Raw genomic sequence first — 18,040 nt, forward strand, 5'->3', positions numbered from 1 at the left:
CCAGTCCTCGTCTCCTCCTGTCCCGAGTCCATAATCTGCTCTTTTGTGTTGGACTCACAGAACTAGGTGCCGCTGTCAGCTCGGCTTAAGCCTCTTATTTCCCGGTGGAGGGTGCAGAATGAGAAGCGCAGCCCCCCCCCTCCTTCAGTTGTTCAGGCACTTTTTTATTTTTTTCTTCCCCCCCCCCCCCCCCCCCCCTCTTCATGTGCACATTCCAGATGTCCTGCATTGACCAGCAGCAGGTTTAAATGGGACCTGGTCTTCAGAGGAAGAGTAGCCAGCAGCAGCTTCTTTTGAGAGAAATCCAGCTCAGGTCTGTACTCAGATGTTTTGTACCCATCGGCAAATCCACAGCGTGTGTGTGTGTGTGTGTGTGTGTGTGTGTGTGTGTGTGTGTGTGTGTGTGTGTGCATTTGGCTTAAAGCTACATAAATACACTCATAAAGACTTATATGCAGTCACGTTACAGACATTCACTTATTGTACACCGGCCCGCATGGACTCAGGCGCCATCATGCACACAATGCTTGCTACTGAAGCTAGCCACAACGTTTGACACACTTGATGCTGTAATTCACTCTCTTCACAGTTATGACCCACAGACGCATCTCTCAGGTTGGTGCTTTGTTGCTGCAGCTTGATGCGACCGATACATCGGCAGAAGACGACGGGAGACTATTTTTAAAAAGCTTCGATCTGGTATGCTCAGAGGTAGAACGTGAAGAGTAATTCCCAAGAGCATTCAGAGAAAGACGGCAGCTGAACGTCCGTTAACAGGGAGACTGAAGTCCTGAATTATTTCATCTGGGATTCGTGCCAATGACCCATCGTGCAAGTCTTCAAATGTATCGTTACAAAGCGCTCCTACGTCCGCATCCGTCTGCATACGCGTCACACCACAGTGCGGACTAACAAGTACTGTCTACCGTCATCTATAAAATATTTACATTACAGGCTCTTTTTTTGGTCATGGGGGTAAATGAAACAGCACAGAAGCACGTATACAGTAAATATGATCCAAGTTAAAATGGTACACACATCGACCCACAGAACATTCAGTACCGCCTTGCTGAGACTTAACAAACATGTAAGTGCAAGGAGAAATCTTAATATAAAATATCGCACATTGATAACTTTGCTTAAATACCAGATAAACATGTAAGTATTACTTCCATTTCTTTTTACATACATATGACGGTGTTGTTTTCTGCATTGTTTCCCTCTATGTACATGAGACAGATACAGAACTACATAGAACAACAAGATGCTTTTGGTTAGATTTTTTAAAAAGTGAGTTATGACAGGGAGGTCTTTATGCGTTTTCAGGTTGTTTCTGCTGAACACGACCTTTCCTCCACATGTTGCCTTCCCTTCTACACGGCTCCAGGAGCTAGAGTAGAATAATACCAGCACCGTGTGTCATCACAGAACACGCTGTCTGAGTTAGAGAGTGTCTGTGAGCTGTTTAAATAACGCTGTATTTACAGGTAATGTCAGTCTGCCATCACTCCAGGTGATGCCTACATGTATACAGGTGCCTTGCCTTAGACCTACACCTCCTATTTCTTAAATTAAAACATGCCATTAACCTCTGCAATGCAACTTCCCCACTTTTCCCTCAACAACCAAATCCTGTTTGGACCACTCGCAACGTTCTCGTCTCATGATCAACTGTTTCCGGTCTTGGCTAGCATGGCCCCGCCCCTCCCTTCACTGGATCCAGATGGTGTTGTTGCGATCTGGTCGGCGGGGGTCGGCGGCCGGGGTGCTGCCCGTCGCAGTGAGGTCACTGAACGTGGAGAAAAACTGCTCCATCTCCTTCTGCAGCATCTGATTTCGCCGCTCAGCGTCGTCCTTGGCGCGCTCGGCGTTGCGCAGCTTGATCTCCGCCATGGTGTACTTCTTCCTCTCCTGGTCCATCTCTTCGTGGAGGCCCACCATCTCCGTCTCCAGCTCCAGGTTACGCTGCTCCAAGCTGCAGAGGAGGTCAGGGCAGGGTTAGTGAGAAGAGACGGCATGCTGAGAGCCATGATTATTCATCTTTAGCAATTTCCTTCTAATGTAATCAAAAAACACGTTCTCACCTCTTGATCCTGGCCTCGTACTCCGTCTTCTGCTTGTGCATCTCCTGCTTAAGACTGGCCACTAAACTGTGCAGAGCACTGTGACCACCGGATCCATTCCCAACAGTGTAACCGTCACTATTATTACTACTGCTGGTGCCCCGGCTGCTCCTCCCCGCTCCACCTCCGCTTCCTTCCCGGTTGCTGTTTCTGCCCTCCCCCTCGCCTCCTCCACCGGACTGGGGACGCTCGTTGTCCCGTGCTGGTCCATCCAGGTCTTCGTAGTGGCCTCCATAGAAGTCCTGCTCAGGGCAGGTAGTAGTGGAGGAGCGACAGGAAGTGGAGTTGTCGGGAAGAGAGATTTCACAGGAGGAGGTGGACCAGGTGGCGCTGTCCACGCTCTGCTTGTCCTCGTGGCTGCTGTTCAGACACACGTTGGCGATGTGGTTCTGCTGGTGCAGGTTTTGATGGTTTAACTGGACGTTGTCGTACGTGGACAGGCGGTTCTGGTTGGACGTTTGATCCCCATGGGGGCAGTCGCGCGTTTTGTTGTTCTCGCGTAACGTCACGCAGCCATTTGGTACCCAGAGACCGTTGCGTCCGTTCACGGCCCCCGTCACCACGTCGGTGCTGGAGATGCCCATGCGCACGACTCCGGTCCCGTTCCCCCCGGAGCTGCTTCCACTCGTCACGCCGCTGGTGCCCATTTTCGTGCCGGAGCCTTTGAGCGTCCCAGTGCGACGCGCCGGCAAACTCCCCCCGCCGGTCAACGTCGGGCTCTTTTCTTGACTGGGGTCTGAGGAGGGCGAGGAGCTGAAGGAGCCGTTTGTGACGATCCCGCTGCCTTTACTGAAAGCCGGGTTCTTTTTGACGGTCAGCGGTGGACTGCGGGTGATGTCGAAGCGTCCTACGACGCCGTTGCGAGGACTCGCTGACCGCGGGGAGCCACCATTGTCCACCTGCTGGCGGTGCGACGGAGACTCGGGTGCTTCCCAAACGCACTGCCGCACCGCCTGCGTGTTGTTGTTCTCGGCATTTTGGGACACCGTGGTGTTGGCGGTGTTGGCGGAGGTGGCGGTGGTGGCTTGCCGCCGTTGCAGCTCGACGTTGTTGTTGGCCAGCTCGAGGGCCGTGGGGCTGTCCTCATCCAGAGGGAAAAGCACGTCGTGGCGGCCGATCAACACGGCCATGAGCTGCTGGACCAGAACAGTGCCTGACAACAAGAGACCACGCGTTACTGTAAAGACGCTCATTCAGTTAAGGTCGAAAAACAACATGTCGACACACTCGACCAGCCAGAATACACACCTTCCATTATAGCGACCGGATCCTCAACCTTCGGCCTCAGGATATTCGGCCCAAAGACTGTGGCCAAGTTCTGGACGCTCATTTTATTCACTCCTGAATACGACTGGACTTCATCTAGAAATCTGGAAAAAAAAAAAAAAATCAACTTTTCACTGTTTAGTATTGATCAAAATTAGAAACATCACCGACTTTAACAATCTATTAATACCTGCAGATGTACTTGAGAAGGTTGTAGTTCACTGGAGGTAGATTTTCCACAAGCTGTCTCAGCTCCTTCACACCCTGCAGATGATGCAAAACAACTGAAATGTATAGAAATTCATACTACAAGTTCTGATGAATCAAATAGAACAATGACACCCACAGAACAATCAGTGAAGAAGATCTGATCAGAACCTTTATTAAAACTGAAAGAGCAACAATGTTTCTCTCTACCTACTAATTAATTCCTACTAATTATTCCCTTATTATTATTCTAAGTGTTCAAAGGGAGGTTTATTCTTTAAGACAGGATTGTATTACTACAGGGATTCATGTCTAATTTTTTTTTTTTTTAAATACCAAAAAAATTGTCAAATAAAAAGAGTATTAAACAAAATGAGGATGCATGTAGTTTTAATTAAGGTGGATCTGAAGAGATCTCAGCATTAATCTACGCTTGAGATGTTTAAACTTAAAATACAAAAACATGAGAAAGAGAGACGTTCACACTGTGAGGACGCCACAGACTGCAGCGTTCTCTTCACGGTGTGAAGGACGTCCCATTTAGATGTTAGAGGTCAACACAAAGTCATTCTGTAGGGAAGCAGCAGAGCGGAGGACGGACTCCGGATGATTCATGAGAGAGCGCTCCAGCGCTCACTTCGGTTGCTATGAAGTATATAAAGTAAGTATAAAAAGGTATAGGAGAGGAGAAAGTCACATCAAGTGGCCTTTCTTACCATTTCGTCATCTTTGCTGAGGAGCTTGGTGCAGGACAGAAAGTCGTCGTACTTGTGGAAGGGCACGACCGGCTCCGGCAGCTCTCTGAGATACAGCTTCAGCAGAGAGGCCACTGTGTGAACGTCAGTGTTACTGCACAGACAGAGGGGGCGGAGGTTATTCATATGGATGCACAGCATTGAGGCAAACACAAGTCATCATCAGCAAGGACCAATAATGTGAATACCGTAAGTGTCATAAAAGGAGAGCACCTTCATCATCGAAACACCGCAAATCAAGTGTAGAAGCTGAGTCCAACGGCAACAAAATCAACTAACCAGAACCTCTGTAGCTCACTAATTATTTAGTCATATTTGTTTGTTTAATTCATACAAAAACCAAAGTTATAAACGACAATGTACTGTTTTACAACAGGTTGTGTGCCGGACTCTTTCCTGGTTCTGACTCTAATCAAAATGCACTAAAAACCTAGGATTTCACATGAGGTATTTGGGCTCACTGAAGAACTTAATGTGGGAGAATCATCAATTCTAGCAGACGCAGGTCATAAGCAACCAGGCAGACAGGTAACAAGGAGAGCAACAGAGGGAACAACAACAACAACACTGGGGAAGCTTTTCAATGATCTGCCAACAGGCAGCGGGGTTTCCGCTTCAGGCTCGGAGACACTAATGAGCCAACGAGGAGGCAGTTGGAAAGGAAGGAGGATACAAGGGAACCAGCCGGGTGAGGAGCAGGTAGCGACAAGAAGCAGACGAGTGTAGAGCCATGGTACAGAGAACACAGGCGGCGCTACCTGTTCCTGGCTGTTCCCTTAAATGATCATGCTTCTAGTGCTGCCTACTCCGTGAAGACGCATGAATGACTGAGCTTCCCCCACTGTCTGGTGTGACGGGGCATAAACGAGAGAGATCTCAATCAGACATCATCTTCACCCACACAGCCGGAGAGCTCTAATCAAGCAAGTGAAAACAGCTGTGGGGGTGTGAGGTGTTTCACTGCTCATCGTGTTCACTGCCTGCATTTCAAATATTTAAATATTTGCTCCGATGCTGACGCATTTGTCCACATAAAAATTGGACTGAAGACTAAAAAGACACATTTATAATTTAGAAAAGCTGGATTTAAGATTTGATTGACTTTTAATGCTGATATGTTATAAAAGGCAAAAGACCCCAGTTTTATGTATTAATTTAGCATAAATCAATTCATAACTACCACCTTGACAAACACACATTTTCTCCAGGAACACCTTGACTCGTCATGCAGAGAAAGCTCAGGTGGAAATAACGTGACGACTGATGTGGTTCAGGTGTCTGTGAGTCAGCAGAGAGCTACCGTTAAACCCAGCGGCTACAAAGGCATCAAAGTGTCACACATGAGATCACTGTGTGCTGCTGCTGCTGTGTTTTACAGCGCTGCACCGAGGAGGTACGATGGGGGGGAGGAGGAGGAGGAGGAGGAGGAGGAGGAGCACGGCAGCACAATAACTTTGACGTTCATAAAACAGAAAAAGTCCCTTTTCTCCAGTTTACCAGGCAACACATCCATAACTGTCTCATGTTAAATATTGATACCTTTGAAGTGGACAGACATAAAATGAAGCAGTCGTCCTTCTTTCTATGATATGTCTTTATGTGCAACATATACATGTAGAACATATTTCTTATATCCTGATCATCTGTGTTTGTTGTTTAAATTGGGAGCCAGATTTTAAATCTCTTGAAAGGTGTAACACAGTTTCCGATGCAAAGCGGTTCATTCAAGCCTCTATGAAGCATCATGCAGCTAAACCTCGTGCCCTCCTTTGTATATGTTGTAAACATCTGGAGGAGCTCAGGGCAGCAGGAACACCCGTGTGGTTCCAGATGTGCAGCGCTCGTGGGTTCCTCACCAGTCAAAAGAGGGTTTCTCTCCACAGTCGAAGGCGTCCTGCAGCTCTTTGACCAGGTTGGCCTGTCCCGGCAGCCTGAACAGGCCCTCCTCCCTGAGGCCCCACTGCCGGATGAAGTCCACACACTGCTCCACCAGCATGGGGGCCAGCTTGTTCCCAAAGCGGCGCTCATACCGCACAGTTTCCTCCAGCTTCTGACCGAAGATGCCTGAAACACAAGACGCTGATAAATGGCAACGCTTCCAAACATCGCTGTTTGAACATGTATTCATTATGACCAACCTGTTGTATTTTATTCTATTTATAATATGGGAATCAGGGGGCAGTGAGTGACATATACACAACGTGTTTCTCTCTTTACAGATAAATCATTTAGGGCAGGATTTCAAAATGACAAAAATCATAATTTAACCTTTGAAATATCAATACTATTTAATATACAATAAAACTTTCTCTCCCAAGGAGAATTTGAAAAGCCAATAACCTTGCATCTGCAGCGTACACATCAAAGAGAGCAGTTCAGTTGATTGAAAAAAGTAATGATTCTGATAAGGCTGGCTAGACGGTCCAAGCTAAAAGTATGTACACCAACAACGCCTGAGTCTGATGATCAAATCTCTAACATCCCGCTGAGTCCCTCTCGCCTTCTGTCTGAGGGAGCAGCCACAAAAGAAAGAAAGAAAGAAAGAAAGAAAGAAAGAAAGAAAGAAAGACTGATTTCCATTGGCAGCCGTCTCGTGTGGATGCAGCACAAGAGCGGATTAAGGCAGCCTTCCTGAGAGATTTAGATCTGCTGCATACTTTTCCGGTCTCCAGAGACAGACAGACTCACACACACACACACACACACACACACACACACACACACACACACACACACACACACACACACACACGTGGTACGACAAGGTACCGTACGGTGACGGAGTTGGACTGAGCTCACCAGGATTCACGTGCTTCTGACAGCATTCGACACACAGCAAGGAGCAGCTTCACACCAACTGGTGTGAATGTGAAGCTGTAGTTTAAATCACAGCTGTAGTTTAAATCACAGCTGTAGTCTAAATCACAGCTGTAGTTTAAATCACAGCTGTAGTCTAAATCACAGTCTAAATCACTGTTGGTACATCGCAGGAATTCAGATTACAGCTTTTCTAGTAGCCTGATGCAAATGCTTCAGTACAATTATCATGCAACGCAAGTTGACATTATATGTTGTCACACTCACCTCTCTTGAAACTGACACAGCGTCTAAGCTTCGGGATGAAACGCCTATCAATAACTGTGTGGTATGAGAAGAGTTTAAAGTGTCTGCATTCTAGCATTTCGCAAAAAAAACAGCCCCAGTTTTAGCGGAGAGGAAAACAAAAATCTATGCAGGAATAAAAGAGACGCATCGGTTTGATAGCAAGTCAAACGGTCTTCATTTCCATCAGTCATCGCTCACGTCAAACAGGAAGACGCTGCTCAGAAACGCTCTTTCACAGTCTTTCTCCTCAGGGTCGGTCGCTTCGGGGACTTTTCCACTTCAATCTTTACAGCAACTCAAATAAGACAAAACTTTAAACAGTGGCAAATTCCAAAATAAATATTTGAAGCTGTGTATCCATTTCACAAATCTTGGATCAGGTTGAATCACAAATAAGTCAAAAGTCCACCGGAGCAAAGAAAGAAGAAGGTCCTGATGTAGTGAACAGAGCATCAGAGGACGACAGAGAAAGAGGGATCCAGACCTTCTGGTCATGAGTCTGGAGAGCTTTTCCCTGGATCACATGTAACTGTGTGTGTGTGTGTGTGTGTGTGTGTGTGTGTGTGTGTGTGTGTGTGTGTGTGTGTGTGTGTGTGGAGCGATTGTGAACAGTGTGTTTGTGTGCATGTTTGCTGGAATGCACCACAACAGAGACGTCGGCACTCTGCAAACACCCAGCAGGTTCCTTCAACACTCTCAGATACTCACAGCAGAACAACCCGACTGCTGCACACACACACACACACACACACACACACACACACACACACACAGTCAGATTTCTCCCTTTCTGGAGCTTCCTATCTGTCTTTGAATCTTCTTCTTCGGTGGTATGCTGAATGAACGTCTTCCTTACTTTGCTAAATGTTACATATTCCTGGAGGTATAAAGTGAAACAAAACAGCCACAACAGTGAGCAGATCACACACTGAGTCATGTACTGCATGAGGACTCTGATCCACCACCAGCAGGCAGAGAAACATCCCATTGTTACGGTGGAGCACATTTCACTGTGGTGCTACACTAAACCATTGGTTGGAGCTGGTTGGGCTGACACTTTTAGTGCAAACCAACAAATAAAACAGCCTCCAAAATCTCCCATATGTGCTCTAGAGAACATGGCCGGAAGTAAAACAAGTTAAGTACACACAGTGTGTGTTTTAGGGTTAAGAAAATGTCTGAACAGTTCTCTACACAGCATTAATCTAAGAGCAACTAGAATTAAACTCTTTACAAATAAACAACTGGTAATTACCATGAAACAAATCTCCAAAGATCCAGATGGAGAGGCCACAACTGCACATGACTTCAAACTCCTCCTCGTCCAACTGTTCCTTCAACCAGTGATTAATTCAGCGTCATAGCAAGTGTTCAGCGCATCATGACAGCCGACGTTTGAGGCTCCGAGCTCAAACACAGGCTTCGTTTTGGGGAGCTCCCCCCCCCCCCCTCCCCCCCCCCCGTCTGTCACTCTCTGAACACAGATTTGTAATCTCGCTTCAGGGGCGCTGACCAGCCAATCAGGGCTCAGCTAGTCTCTGCTGCTACTGCAAAATGTGAAAGCCTGGAATATGTGTGTGTGTGTGTGTGTGTGTGTGTGTGTGTGTGTGTGTGTGTGTGAAAGTCCGGCTCCGCTCCAACTCGGAGCCACCTTTCTTGTGGCATCTTTGACAAATGGCTCGTCCTTTTGAAGAGCGGTCAACTGCAATCGACGTCAAACTCCCCGCACTGCAAACAGAGGGGCCGGCTCAGCCTCACCCGTTCACCGCGTCACAGAGAGATGCCTGCGCGGCCCGGCCGGCCTCAAACGCCTCGCTTGTGACCCGCTCAAATCACAATGAGGGACAATGTCGGCCCGTTAAGTCAATAACAAGCCTCAGCGGGGCAGCGGGGCGCTCGGCGATCACCGCACTGATCCAGAGAACTATTACAACATCGTTGCTCTTCGGCTATGAGTCACAGCGAGCTTGATGGTGCAGCTACATCACCATCGTTTCTTTGTTACATTTGACGCATGTAGTTGATTTCAACACGTTAATGTCCTCTGAGCGTTAGCATGAACGGGACGGATGGGAAGAGAAAAGGACAACGGGCGGGATGACACCAGAGGGTAAATTCCAGCTTCACAGACATTCCTGGTGTGCGATTGCATCATGGTGAACTCAAGTATTGTAGTGATGCAACCGGCCTGTGGCAGAACACCCAACATGAGAGGAACAGAGGAGGCCACCTGCTGCTTCACAACATGCTTGTTTTAGATCAAACTTTAAACATTCAGTGCTATAGAAACCCTGTAATATGTAATCACCTCGAGTCTGATGGTGAAAATCACACACATACACACACACACACACACACACACACACAAGTCACCCAAACGAACAACACACTGCATATGCAAACCTCATTAGCATCGACAAGTTCAGTCAGCTCATGAAAACAGGGGGTTGTGTTGTGCACACTGACCTCCGCCAAAAGGCGCCCAGATGACCCTGCGGATGGTCTTCACCCAATCCTCCATGTCATTCTGGGTGCTGGCCATAAGAAGGTAGGTCTCATGGTTGGCTGTCATCCGCTCTCTGTCTCCCCCTGTTCAAGGAAAAGAGACGGAAACATGCATGATCACAACATCCCGAAGAGAGAATCTTAAGACACATAGATGTGATAATGTGCATTCATTTCTTGACTAGATGAAGCCATGTTGAAAAATCTTTTGTTGACATATTAGAGACAAACGGTTTTACTGAGGGATTTTAGGAGTACAGTGTTGAATAACTGAGGCTGTGAAAACCACCAGACTCTAGACTCAGTGACTCTGGACAGTTTGGTGAATGTAAGAGCAGCTGAAGTGGAAACGTCTGGCTCAGAGTCTGAGGAGACGTCCTTTAAGATACTTCTTGTAAAGGTCCATACGTTTTGCAAGACACTGGAGGTGAACAGGGGACAGGCTGACTTCTTAATGTCCTCGGATGACACCATCATTTACTTGAACTTAACCGGTAGGTGTCTCTGAAAAATACAGCAGTTTTGGACCCACACTCTGTCCTCTTAACCCTCCTGCAGCGATAAATCAAAAGAAACGCTTCTATCTCTGGGCAGAAGCCTGCGGTCCATCAGAGGCTCTCTGCTGTCACGTGACCCCGGACAGATCCGAGTGGAGGGTCCGGACCGGGGTTACTACGACAACAGAACCATTCCTACGGCTCCACTTCATCTCGGGGCGCGTCACGGGGACCGGCTCTGTTATTAAGAGACACACGACCGCTGATTTATTCATGACTCGGACCACCGGGGATCCTGCTCCATTGATTTTGTTCCAGGTTTGAGATCCGTGTGTTGCATTTGAAACATATTGACAGACCGCTACAACACCACACTTTACCAAAATGAATGAAGCAAACATTGACACTTCAGCTGTTTTCAATAGATCCAGTAACATGTAAGTTTTTAAAGCAAAATCATAAGAAAACAACAACAACAAACAAACAGTCTTAAACACTTTGGCACAAATATCCGTCAACAAAAGATTTAAGGTCAATATCACCAACGTCACTGTCATGAAGTAACAGATGTTTGCAGGTGTGGATCTGAATCTGTTGAGTGACTTGAGTGTGAGAGAAGCTGTTGGTCCCATTCAAGGAAACAAGTCTGGATGACAATACACTAATTATCCTCAACATTTATTTTACTGCACACTGTTTGCATTTCCAAACAGCTCCAATGACTTAATGTTACGACATGAGTGGACAATGAATTTATGAGCTGATCAGCAAACACGCCACACGCTCCCCTGGCCCACTTAAAGAGATATTCAGCATTTGTTTTTGACATTTAGTGAGACACATTGGGAACATTTCCAGCAGATATAAAATATATTAATTAGCTGCAGCCATAAATAAAGCAGCAACAACACAAATGACAAAATCCTCCATTATGAATCTGTGATTAATCTCTCTCAACAGAGCAACTATGACATGTTCTGTTCATGTCAACATCAGGTTTGAAAGTCACAGATTACACAATGTTGTCATAGAGCAGATGAATGTTGCTTGTATAAAGTGTCCAAACATCATCCTATCATAACATCCACCATTACTCCGTCCATATAGTGCCTGCAGTAACAGTGAGGATATCTCAAAACACTCTGTCATTACAGGCCAGATGTTGAGGTTTTGACCCATATGGTGATCTGACATCAAGTCCTCATTAATAGTAGACTCTCCGCTCCCGGTCCAGTGATTAGCCGCTACCCCCCTATTGACCTCACAGTCCCGTTAACTACGCCTCACATGGATTAACTCCGTCAATCACGCCCCAGTCTGTAGTCCTGCAGAACAACATTGGTGCTTAAAGATATTTAAATATGTTCTATTTCAACATTCCAGACTAAAACATAAACAACGAGCTTCATCTCACCTCTCACGCGCAGCCGGGCTCACATAGACACGGTCATTCCATCTCCTCACGACCTGCGACGCGCAACACGTTCACACCGAAGACGAACGAGCGGCTCACTTCTGTTCGCACGCGTGACTTTCTTCAGCCGGTGGAGAAGCTCCGTCGCTCCAACAGACGGAGCTTCACGTTTCAGATTAAACGACCCGAAGTCCTCGGAGTAACACATCTACCGGCTGGTGTAACAGTGGCTTTAACCCAGAGACTGGGAGAGGAAGAGCATATCGGTGTGTTGGTGTGTTAACTGTGTGTGTGTGTGTGTGTGTGTGTGTGAGAGACCACCAGGGCCGCGCAAAGCTTTTTTAAGGGTCCGAAGCAAATCAGTGCAAAAGCCCCATGTTGCTGCTGAAGATGTTCTCATCTTTAAGAATGACTTAACGTTACCTTTAAAAAGGAGAAATCATTTCATAAATAAATAAGCGCGGCTCTGCTGTTTTTAGTACATTTACTCAAACAAGAGTACATTTATTGGGGACTATTTTCAGCTGTGGATTAATACACATTTGCAGCTCTAGTGAGAATTTACAGCACCAGCACAGTATTATATATATATATATATATATATATATATAAATATAAGTGTCCATGTCCATGGTAATAATGCTAAATGTTAAAACACGGATGTGTTTTCAGTTTTTGTGGAGCTCTATGGCACAGAGCAATACGTTATGTCAGGCTTATTATTAGCCCTGGTAGTTTTGATCTTCTCATGAGATTTATTGACTAGAAAAAGTAGAAAATATCATCACACTTATCCTGTGAGCTAGGCCATAACTATGACGCGTTGAAACAGAACAGCAAGTATAATGAAACAAATGAAAACACGTCCAGCTGTTCAGTTCATTTCTTTGAGCAATAGGAACTATTTAGATTTTGACATTTACAACTTTCAGAAGGTGTCTGCATACTTTAATAGGTAAGAGGCAATAATCAAATATGAAGAATAATGAGGACAATGACACCATGCTGGCATGTTGTGGTTCTTGAGGGACAGTTATGGGTTCATATCAATTAAGGAAGCTTTCTGTCTATTGAGCTGCACTCTCAGGTTACCGTGTCACAGCAGGTGTCGGCTATTTTTGCAGTAATTTATTAGGCTGCGCGTGCGGAAAAATGCACTTTCTTGTAAAACGTGTGCTTTGTGCAGTGACCACCGTTTGTCAAAACCTGCTCACACAAACAATCAACCTGCTTTTCATTATGAAGTCATACAAATCTTGTAAACAAGACAGTATGAACGTGCACACGTGTCTGACTTTTGGTGAAAATGCTCACATGCTGATCAGTGAAGTGGATCTGATGGATCCCACAGTGACACCGATCAGCCCGGCTTGAAACACAAAAGTTTCTGCATTTGCATTGATTGTCATGCAAAGCCATTGTGATTCCCCCGGTGCCCCTGAGAGTGCTTCTGTCCACATTTTAAACCCATCAGCCACGTCTGTTTCCGTCACCTGCATTGAAAGGCAGCAGCGTTTCCTTCTGGAAACAACGGCTGTGAAGCTATTAAACAAGCGTGCAACAGGATTATACAGCATACCACGGCTGTTACAACACACTGCTGTTCCCCCTGCCATTTCCTGTTGATGCTCAACATTCTTACACAGTGGCTGAATTGTCCACATTGTTTATGAAGACGGGGAGACGTGTCAAACTCACTTAGCGCATGGACAACTTCCTCCACGAGACCTCCTAAACCTGTGAGAGAGCTGTCCCTGAGATGAATGAACATATTTGGATTTTTCTGCCAAAGTACAAGTCTGTAGCCCTGCAGCCGACATCAGTGGTACGAATATGAATCTTAACACATTTGCGCAATACAGAAACAAACAAATATCAGGAAGATGGAAATCCATTCTTAGACTGTTTGAAGCAGAGGACACTCTGTCTGTAAAGGGAAGAGAAGCGTCTTTTTGACTTGGAGCTTATTAATTTATCCACCAAAGGAGTTTACAGGAAAAGCTTTCTGCAAAAGAACTCATTGTTTGGAGACTCTTTAGCCTAATCATAAATGCCCATCATTCTCAGGTAGCTCTTGCAGCATTGTCTCCTGACGTCAGACACATAGAGGTCAGTCAATGATTCATCTGCGCGGTAAAATCACCATCAGATAAACGGATAATCACAGAAAAACGAAACCACATTCCTGTGACGAACAAATATGAGCTTTTCAGTCCGTGGTCTGCAACTTTCACAGCCGCCGGGATTCTGGTCGTTCAAGCATTAGCTGCAGAAAGACAAACGCATTCAGCTCAAATATCATCTTGTCGCCTTTAGGTAGATTCTCCACATCTGTCCGCTGAATAAAATAACCGGAGGCTCCCCTTTGACAGATTCTTTCCCGGCTGTGGTGACGCTGTCTTTAGGTGTTATTCTCCAGCAGATAATTCTCTTACTGGCACTGTGTCTTTGAAAAAAACAACTAAATCCTTACTTCTTAAATGAGACCGATCCCAGCAGGGGTTTGCTGCCAGAGACAGTCAAGGATCTTCACTTAAAGCACAAATGTACCTGAAGAGACAACCGTGACAGCTGTCACAATTCCCCCGATTCACCACGCTTCAGCGCACCGCTCCGAACTTTCAGAAACTCAGAGGACTGAGGACAGCTTGTATTAAGGAAGGAGTCTTTATTCACCTTGAGACTCACTCGAGAAATAAGTTCAGGAAGAGAGAAAATGTCTCACCCTTTCACACGTCAATGTTCTGTTCACGACGCTCTCTACGACTTAGTTTACTTAACTTCTGCTATTCACATAAAGGAAACTACTCCAACTGGATCATGCCACAGCATGATCACAGACAGATGGTTAATACAATCAACCTCAAATCTGTAACAGCATTAAACAAAGGAAATATATGGATAACATGAAACACATGTCTTTTTTTATTGCATTAAATTTGATGTCCTCATTTGAACCTCGCATCACATGAAGTTATCTCTAACTTTTCCATTACGTATAGCTGCCCTGTCATAATGGGTTCAAAGAGCTGACAACTGCTCATTCCGGTTTTGACCAGCAGCCTCAATAAGTGTCCGAACTCAGCAGCAGACCCGTCTTTAGCTACCGGCTCAGGAACAGGTGGGAGACAACAAAGGATCCCACTGTGCTGCAACTGCTCTCAAATACTGGAGCCCCGATGCGCTTCACTCTGACCGGTGAGGAAGTCCTGTAAAACCACACGCAGCGGAGCGTCGGACGGCAGGAACCACAGAAGAAATGCTTTCATGTTGTAACAAGATTAACAGTTTCAATCTTGTTACATCCACCGCCACAGGATGCTAGCGCCAGATCCTTCACCTGCTAGAGTATAAGAACGCACTACACAGTGTTACATAAATATGAACATGCAAACTGAGTAATCTCTTTCTGGCCTTGAGGTAGACCAAAACATTGACACCACTCTCAAATGTGTCTTTAAATAATGAAGCTACACTCAAGAGCTTAGCTTAGCTTAGCTTAGCTTAGCACAAAGACAATTGTTCGGCACATAAACCCCTTTAAAACGTCCAGCTGTTGACTAAACGCTGCTGTTTTTGTACAGATTTAACAGACACAAGATATCGGAGCAAGCTAGCTGTTCCTCCCTGCCTCCACGCTATATGCTAAGCTAAGCTAACTGTCTAACTATTTGGTCATTTTCAAAAAGACCACCGTGTTGTTGAAATGATCTAGGTGCAGAACGAGACTGGGCCGATTGTACAGCTGAACCCTTAAAAAAAGATGGCGTCTCTCTACCTTCAAAGCAGTCTAGCAGTCAGCAGCAATGTGATAAACCTCATGTTCACCTCAGTGCAAGAGTCTAACAATAAAAAATGGTCAATTTGTTTTAATTTTGGCAGCCATTGCTCCAAAGGGAGTGGGTGTTAAAGGGTTGTAAACGACCTGAAGAACATTCGGTTTATCCTCAGAGGCAGAATACATTTGGTGGGAGACTTGTTGTAAAAGTCTTCTTCCAGACTTTGATTGTGCTGCCTGCCAAGTGGAGGAAGCAGCTGCTGCTGGCCCAGAAAACAATGCAGACACACTAACCACCTTGTTTAGCTTCAAATGACAAAAGTATGTAATAATTCTCCCAGTGTGTGTGTGTGTGTGTGTGTGTGTGTGCGTGCAGAGGGAGATTACATGACTTCATCACTGTCTGCTCTCTCTTGTCTGCGAGAGTCTTCTTGTTTGCATGCAAGCAGGGGCAAGTTGAGATTCAATATTGTGTCTAATGATAGTCTTCTCAGAAGTCCACACATCATAAATACCTCCAGCAGAACTAGAAGTCGCTCAGCGAGCGACAATGTAAAAGTGTGTGTTCAGTCACGCGGAACGATGACGAGGAGGACTTGAAGTGGAAACAAAAACTCCTCTTCTTTCCTTTTTCATCTCACACACAGAGCAGGTTTCCTTCATGTGTGATATCACCTCCAGATGAGCTAATCCCTCACCAAAGTGCAGCCGTTGCAACAAAGCAGCCCGTAGTTAATAAGATGTGTTTTGTAAAATGCTCCCGTTGAATCTTTGTATTGCAGTGGAGAGACAGAAGGCTGCCAGCAGGCTGAAAACAGTCACAGAACACACTTGTTGTTACCTTGATGTGAGGATAGTAAATCACATAATCCATACTGTGGTAAACTATGAATCGCCTGATGAACCATCTCCATGTCTCCTCCGCACTCCTATCTCTGGCAATCCAGACAAGAGGCTCCCTGAGTGGGTCGCAGAGTCCCGGGCCGCCTGGGTTAACTTGAGGACGAGGAGCTCCTGACGGAGGAGCTGCTCGGCCGGCTTTTTGGCCTGGCTCAGAATGAGTGAGTGAGTGAGCACAGCTGAGAGGGTGTGAAAGAGAAAGGGAAGGAGGGGAGGGAGGTGAGGGAGGTGAGGTTTGAAGAGGGGGTTGGGGAGTCCACACACACACACACACACACACACACACACACACACACACACACACACACACACACACACTCACATACCTCTCCTAAGAACTGTAATGGGAACAATAGACAGATCTCTCTGAAGGCTGGGTTTAGAAAGGCCACTGGTTCGACACAGGGCATGACCCCATGAGCAAACATGGGACGCCCCATTCACACTGCAATGCTTTGTTAACATCTGCAACCGCAATCTGTTTAGAGCCTAATAACGCCATAATATTGACTTTTTACATGTGGTGGTAAGAGCAAATGTACCACATTATTACTACTATTAATACTAGTATCACTTTGTTTTGGTATTGTATTCATACATTTAGAATTAACAAGTGAATTTAATTTGATGAAACTATCAAACAATGAATGCAGACTTTAGTTAAAGTAAGTTGAACTAACAGAGACACAGTTAAAGTAATGACTGACCGCTGAACAGTGGACTCTTGTTTTAATAAAACAAACAATTTGTTGACGTTGAGATTTGGAAATTGGGCATTTAAAGAAGTTCTGACATTTACTGGACTAAACAGCTTCGTCAATAATGAACCATAGTTTTTACTTGCAGCTCTACACGACAACAAAGCGCCTGAAGGTTGAGAATGAAATGAAAACGTGAGATGCAGTCATTAGATAGTTAATAGACAGGAAATTAGTTTGGCAAATAATTTCATAATCAAACGATTATTTCAGCAAAAACACAAACATTCTTCAGACTGACACCAAACCTTACTCTTTCATATCCACATACCTCAAACTCTCATTACAACTTTAAACACATTCGTCATGCTGACAGACTCCTCTCTCTCTCTGCTCTGTCTTCCCTTGTCTCTCTAATGGGTGTCCTGTTCCACCTGTCTCCCAGTGAGGTATCGATGGCTAACTCTCTCCCCGGTGTTACGGTGGTCCTCGCCTGTCAATCGGCATAATCTGAGGGCAGACACCCCCACATTAGCCTCCCCAAAGACACTGTCTGGTGGAGAACACAGAGTCCAAAGAGTTACTGCGGCTATCCATTACCATCCGATGCTGAATGAGTAACAAAGTGAATAGGAGAGCGGAGGTCAAAGGGGACAGAGCTCGTTTGGCTCTACTGTCCCTGTTCAGGCGTCCATAGGGAGGACGGTAATCACGGCCCCGGAAAAATGGAGAATAATGGCCACATCGAGTCTAAAGTCTCTGTATTCTTTGGTGCTGAAAGGCAAACATGAT

At 45.7% G+C, this 18,040-nt stretch overlaps 1 protein-coding gene across 3 annotated transcripts in view; it reads right to left on the bottom strand.

The window, feature by feature from the left end:
• Positions 1-202: 202 nt before the first annotated feature.
• arhgap24 (Rho GTPase activating protein 24) overlaps positions 203-18,040 on the bottom strand; it is a 53,404-nt gene continuing 35,566 nt past the window's right edge. For 2 of the 3 annotated variants that reach the window (XM_068706786.1, XM_068706787.1), the window contains 7 exons: positions 9,923-10,045; positions 6,208-6,415; positions 4,313-4,445; positions 3,580-3,653; positions 3,372-3,493; positions 2,085-3,276; positions 203-1,975 (listed from right to left, as the gene is read on the bottom strand). In XM_068706786.1, the coding sequence (XP_068562887.1) occupies positions 1,711-1,975; positions 2,085-3,276; positions 3,372-3,493; positions 3,580-3,653; positions 4,313-4,445; positions 6,208-6,415; positions 9,923-10,045 (2,117 nt within the window). In that variant the 3' untranslated portion in view covers positions 203-1,710. Of the gene's footprint in view, positions 1,976-2,084; positions 3,277-3,371; positions 3,494-3,579; positions 3,654-4,312; positions 4,446-6,207; positions 6,416-9,922; positions 10,046-11,872; positions 12,071-18,040 lie in introns of those variants that run through there. The other variant, XM_068706788.1, reaches the window with a different exon arrangement.

The sequence above is a fragment of the Cebidichthys violaceus genome, unplaced genomic scaffold (genome assembly GCF_023349555.1).
Source record: "Cebidichthys violaceus isolate CVI_PGR_0920_01 unplaced genomic scaffold, fCebVio1.0.p SCAF_12, whole genome shotgun sequence".
In the NCBI taxonomy this organism is placed as follows: Eukaryota; Metazoa; Chordata; class Actinopteri; order Perciformes; family Stichaeidae; genus Cebidichthys; species Cebidichthys violaceus.